We start from the raw sequence: 6,296 nt of genomic DNA, 5'->3' as shown, positions 1-6,296 counted from the left end.
CCGCCCCTCCCCACAGGCCACGCCCCCATGGAAATCGGGGTTGGGCCACGCCCCCTCCAGAAATCTGGGCCGGGACCACGCCCCCGTTCCAGAGGTTTTCATAAAAGGAAATAGTATTATATCATATGTTCCCCAGCGTCCTGGTGTGAAAATACTTATTTTATGCAACGCTTATTGGTTTTTAAAAAATTCCATATAAGGTCAGTTTCTCTCTTTCCTCGTCGTGGTTAGTGAAATCCGTAAACTGGAAAACGTCTTTGCTGTGGCTTCGATCACAGCGCCTGGTACCTATTGGCGATCAAAACTCCGCCTTGAAATGATTCCTTCTCTGAGGCAAAGCGTTTCTGTTGCGCACTCACCACACAGCAGCCATTGGCCGGCGCTGGGGGACAGCGTTAGTAAGTCCGGCACAGCCCGGTCCTGGGCTCAATTTAGCCCACTTTCCAGGCAAGAAAACAGGCCGTGCGGATCCGTGTGCTGGGCCACCCCTGTGACGGGCAGAGACACCGTGATGACCACCCACCCCCTCCCCAAACTGCGTCCATTACTATTTACTTTAAATGCCTAGAATGTAACACATCTCGGACATTTCAAAATAAAGGGCTGGAGATCTTCCAGAGCTGATGAAAAGCATGAGTTCATCAAGGCTACAGGATACAATACGTAAAATCAACTGTATTTCTACTCAGTAATAATAAAATTTGACATTTTAAAAATACCATTCAAATCGCACTCTCAAAAATGAAATGCCGAGGTTTAAATCTAACAAAATACGGTGTGCAGGATGTTTGTGCTAAAAATGATGGAACACTGACAAAACGTAATTCCAATAAAATTCCAGCAGGTTTTTGTGGTAAAATCTGTGAGGACAGGAAAGGAAGAGCCGCTGCTGAGAGAGATGAACGAAGTGGAGGGTCCAGCTCCAATGTCAGAGCTGCCTGCAGTGTGACTGCGGGGAGGGGGGGGAGCAGAGCCGAGATCCACTGTTTACTGAGCACCTGTCCTCACTGGGCTCCTGCCGGGGAGACGCCCCGGCCTGGGCACAGCCCCTCCTGTCCCCCCCCCTCACCTCCCACCTCCCCGTGTGGGCTGTACTCATCTGTCTCAACCGCGGGCTCTGCTCCTGAGCAAGGAACCCCCCCAGACCAGCGTCCTGCACGTGCAGGGATTACATGGGAAGCTCCCCAGAAAGAGCTGGTCTTCCACCCGTTTCGGGCTTTCCTCCCACCCCACCCCCAATTCCACAAAGTTCACCTGAGCCCAAGGACGGCTTCCGATAGGCAGAGCTGAAGACAGTTCCCTAAGACAGCGGCAAAAACACGTGCGCATCCCACACATACACACAACCCACCAGGGCCGATCCATAAGGAACGTACGTTCGCAACCGCGATAGCCTTTAGGGGTTTAGCCCTTGACCAGGTTCTCTGCCGTTCCCAGCCTTGTCCTTACGCCGCTCTCCTAGCCACCGGCCCCTCTGAGCATGAAGAGCTAGACCGACAAGCACGTCTGCACCGACATGCAAACGCCAGGAGCACAGAAGCAATGGCGGTTAGAATGCAAACAAAACCGAGACGGCACCCCACTCACCCCTTCTAGGAGGCGACACTTTTGAAAAAGGAGGACAAGTGTTGGCAGGAATGGAAAATGGAACCCTCCTGCGTAGCGGGCGGGAGTAAGGGCGGCGCAGCCGCTGTGGGAAAGCGCGGCGGCTCTTCCAGGGACACACACAAGGACCAGACGCCCGGAAACCCGTCGGGGTGCAGGGGCTGGGCGGGGAGGTGTCAGCACCGCACAGGGCGAGTTTGAGGACTGACCCCCTTCCACGTGCAGGGGAGGGCTGGCCTTGGCCTTCCATCCAGGAGTCGCTACTGCGGAAGGGTCCAGGCGGCCGCACGGCCTCTCACACACCACTCACCCCAGGGAGACGGCCGACACAAACCCCTCGACCCTGGCAGGCTCTGCGTCACTGGCGTGTTGGCGGGTGAGAGGCAGAGTCCACGACTTATCGAAGAAGGAGCAAGCTCCAGGAGTTTATTGTTTGACTAACAGAACACCAAGCCAGGCAGGAGCCCCGAGGAGCTGGTGGCCAGGCTCACCGCCGTGTGCCCTGTGGTCCTGCATCTTCTCAGCACTTATGTTTTCTTAAAGATATCAGACACTTACTTTGATCACGAACGCCCTCCAGGGCGAATAAATAAGTGGATTATCCTTTAACACCCCACCCCATGTTCCTTTAAATAGAGAAAACGCTAGAAGTCTCTTCGTGGCCTCTGTGGCCGCAGCGTCCCACCTCCGGTCTGGAGTGCCTGTCCCTGACGTCCTGAGAGCCGTCCTGCCCCGCGCCCTCTGGGAGGAGTCCTACTGGAACTGCCGGTAGTCTCCAAATGGCGAGGACGGCAGCGGGGCCGGGGCCGCAGGCAGCTGGGAGGGGTCGTCAGCAAACTGAGGCCCTGCAGTTCGGAGAAGAGAGTTTTACAAACCACTCGAATATTGCACAGTTAAGAACAAGCCTCTGTAGGAAGTAATACAACCAGCGCAGTGAAAATGCCGTGTACATCAGCGCTCAACCTGAACTCCCTGTAACCCTGCCCAACCCCCACGCGAGCACCTGCGAACCTGGTGTAAGAACAGCCCTAAGTGAGAAAACAAACAAACAGTGCGACCCCAAAGCAATGGCTGAACACAGAAGCAGGAGCCCAGGGCCCAGTCCCACGGCATCCCACGAGCAGTGCGTCTGAAACCTGCCCGGACTCGCGAGTGCCTTGGGGAAGACAAATCGAACGGGGAGCTGTGATCCACTCCCAAGTCTATGCGGAATCTCGTCCAAGCTCCCAAATAATTCCCAACCACGGTGTCCCCTGCCCTGCACACGGCCCCCGAGAGGCAGGTCAGAGCTTCACTACTGCGTCCTGGAACGCCGGGAACACCCCATGTAGACAATCGAGTTGTCCACAGCTACAAGCCACAGCACACACTCACAGCTAAGCACATGAGGATCCCTCAACACACAATTTAACTTTCCCCGATTCGTCGGAAAAAAGAACACTTAGCCACAGAAACCCTTTCCCTGAGAACCCAAGACGGACCCTCCCAGACAGGAGTCACTCTCCACCACTCTTCAAAGCCAGGGACACAAGCAAACAACCGCATTTAGCTGTGAATGTGCTGGTCGCCTTCCCACCGGATGTAAGTCCTTGCGCACACGGTGTCTCCAGCACCTCGGACAGGGCCAGGTGCGCGTGCACGGACAGGTGAGGACTGACGGCCATTCTTTTTTTTTTTTATTAAATCTTTATTGTTCAGATTATTACATTTGTTCCTCTTTTTCCCCCCATAACTCCCCTCCACCCAGTTCCCACCCCACCCTCCGCCCTCACTCCCCACCCACTGTCCTCTTTCATAGGTGCGCGATTTTTGTCCAGTCTCTTCCCGCATCCCCCACACCCCTTTCCCCCCCAAGAATAGTGACGGCCATTCTTGTCATACATTTTCAAGCCCCTCCAACATGACCAGCAGTTTCCTAGCGGGAGCACGTGAGCACTGATAGAACCTGATAGAACCTGGGGACCCTCAGGAAGATCAGCCAGTTATCTGACCACAGCATTCTGGCGACTGTGCTGGACATGACTGAGCCAGCGCCTTTCACAACCCTGACCCACAGCACATCAACGCATAAAATAAGCCGCAAACGAACACCTGTTACAGACAAAATGCGTTTCCTTTAAACGTCAGGAAGCCGTTCCCAATGTTTGAGTGACGGATGAAGCAGAAAGACTCACCGTTGGGGAACTGTGCGGAGGCAAATCTCGTCAACAAGATGCCAGCTCCTTCGATTAAAGCCAGAAGGATGCCGCCCATCGCGGCTGACCCCACCATGGCCACCGGTCCGTCTGGGAACACGGACAACAGAGATCACGTTAACAGAGAGCTGGCTTAAGGCAGACGCAGTGAAGGACAGAGCTGTCATGTGGCTGCACCCCACCCCCTTCCCGAGCCCTTTCCCACTGCGGAGCCAGGGGCCAACAGGCCCAACCCAGCTCCCCGCCCGTTCACGCCAACAGCGCTTCCTGGGACGGCTGTGCTCGCCCACTGGTGTGTGTGTGGGGGGGGGGGGGCTGCTTCCACGCGGTGACGGCTGAGCTGCAGAGCTGAGACAAGGACCTCCCGGCCCACAAAGCCCCAAAGTCACCACCCGACTCTACACCCAGCGAGCCGACTGCTGGCCTGAACTACGAAGCCCACAGGGATTCTGGGTCCCTCTCTGTCCCAAGGATCCAGAAGGCGGCTCTATGCACTTTATCCCTAACCGCCCCGAGCGACAGGAGCCAGGACTAAGTCCGAGACGCCAGGAGGAGGCAGACATGGCAGAGGACGTGAGCTGCTCTCAGCCACTGGAACGTGCGGGCCAGGGCTCCTCGCTCACGCTCACACACTGCTCACGGATCCTCACTTTCCCCCAGTCGCCATATACACTCACGCTCACACACTGCTCACGGATCCTCACTTTCCCCCAGTCGCCATATACACTCACGCTGTACCAACTCAAGCGATGCCGCGTTTTACACATTCCAGACATCAGTAAATTAAGACACAGGGGCTCCCCGCCGTCTGTCCACGGCGTCTGCGCGGGTGCTTACTTCTGGCGGCCAGGATGGCTCCCGTCAAGGCCCCGCTGGTGATGGAGTTCCAGGGGTCCTCTTTCCCTCGGACCTGAACCAGGCTGCAGTCGATCATGGAGAACAGACCTCCCCACACCGCAAAGCTCCCTGTTTTATGTCAGAGCAAAACCGTTCAAATTTTACCTTCTCCTCTTACATTTAAAGTGTCATAATGAAAAATACGTTTAGCCCTAGCCCGTGTGGCTCAGTGGGTAGAGCCTCGTCTTCGACTCAACAGAAAAGTCTGGAGCACAAATGGGAAAGGTGCTTTCTTACCTCCCAACTGCGGAGCCCTGGTTTTAATGGCTGTCAAACTCCCTCGCAGCCGGTGGTTCACTCCCTGTGGAAAGGCAGACAGACGTGTATTCAAAGAACACGGCTTCCAACCCACCGGTGGGGCCCCAAAGGCGATGGTAGCGAACCCCGGTTTCAGGCGGCGATAAAATAAGACACCACTCACCACTGGGGAATTGCGAAAACCTTTCACTGCTTGGAAGATACCGCCGCCTATGGTACCCATGGTAAAGGCCCCACCACAGTCGTCCACAATGCGCCAGGGGCTAAGAACAGGGAAGAGAGAAAAAGAAAAAAGACCTCACTTCTCATTCTCACTCCTAAACCTTAAAACGGTCGTTGCTCACACAGCAGGGTCCTCTGCAACCAACACACATCTGTATCCATATGCATCCGGCCCCAAGTCACCTGAGCTGGGAGGGATGGAACCGGCTAACACTTCACCAGGTGGACCGGTTAGTAATACGGATTCTTTTCAATAGATGGAGTTACACACGTGTGGATATGTGTGCGGTTTGATGTGTATGCTATGTTGCTGTATTGCTCCCTCAGATGACCACTTGTTCCGATCGACGGCACACGCACTTTCTGAGCAGCGCTTCAAAACGTGCAAAGAAGTGGAAAATTGGGTCTCTGGATGGTCTGCCTCAAAACAAGAAAATTTCTATTGGGACGGTCTCCACAAATGACCTGAAAGATGGGGAATGTGTAGCTGGAGAGGGACATGACTTTCAACAAAGCACTTTTGATGTTTCTCTTGAAATCGTGTTTTCTTTGATGACAAAATCCGAATTTTTAACCGGTAAAGGGTCAATCCGCATTACTAACCGGTATCCGCATTATTAACCGGTATCCACATTTTTAACCGGTTAATAGCTAATCCGCATTACTAACCGGTAAACCTGGTATTCATTCATTTAACAAAAGTGGGGGGGGGGGCTGTGCAAAAGCCCACAGACAGTGCGCCATGGGAGTAGCGTGGGGGGCTATATTGTCATCCAGAAAGTGGCCCATCCCTGCCCTGACAGGTGATTCACCCAAACAAACGGGATTTCTCACTGAGGCCCCCGGAAGCCTTCATCGCAGGCAACTGGAAAGGCCATCCTGCCCTTTGCAAGGACCCACCTGTGTGCCTGCCTTTTCCACCTTTCATCTCCTGGACCCAACAAAACGCTGGGCACGGGCCCTCCCTCAGTAAGTGCTGGATGAATGAATGGATGGATGGATGAGTGAGTGAATGAATGAATGAATGCATGAGCGAATGTCCCTTCTGGGTAAAACCGTCGCCCACTCCCGGGAAACGCCCCGCCCGGGACACGCATCGCGACACCAATGCCTCGGGAA

The 6,296-nt window shown here is 54.7% G+C and overlaps 1 protein-coding gene across 1 annotated transcript; it reads right to left on the bottom strand.

Moving 5' to 3' along the window:
* Positions 1-2,002: 2,002 nt before the first annotated feature.
* Positions 2,003-5,253, bottom strand: TIMM17A (translocase of inner mitochondrial membrane 17 homolog A (yeast); the record flags this gene model as incomplete). Its single annotated transcript, XM_014533427.1, has 5 exons — positions 2,003-2,450; positions 3,780-3,890; positions 4,638-4,766; positions 4,935-4,998; positions 5,119-5,253. Coding segments are annotated over 5 exons (531 nt in total), but the record flags the coding sequence as incomplete, so codon positions are not given.
* Positions 5,254-6,296: the final 1,043 nt, after the last annotated feature.

This window comes from Myotis brandtii, unplaced genomic scaffold, assembly GCF_000412655.1.
Source record: "Myotis brandtii unplaced genomic scaffold, ASM41265v1 scaffold975, whole genome shotgun sequence".
Lineage (NCBI taxonomy): Eukaryota > Metazoa > Chordata > Mammalia > Chiroptera > Vespertilionidae > Myotis > Myotis brandtii.
This window is presented reverse-complemented; position numbering and strand designations above follow the sequence as displayed.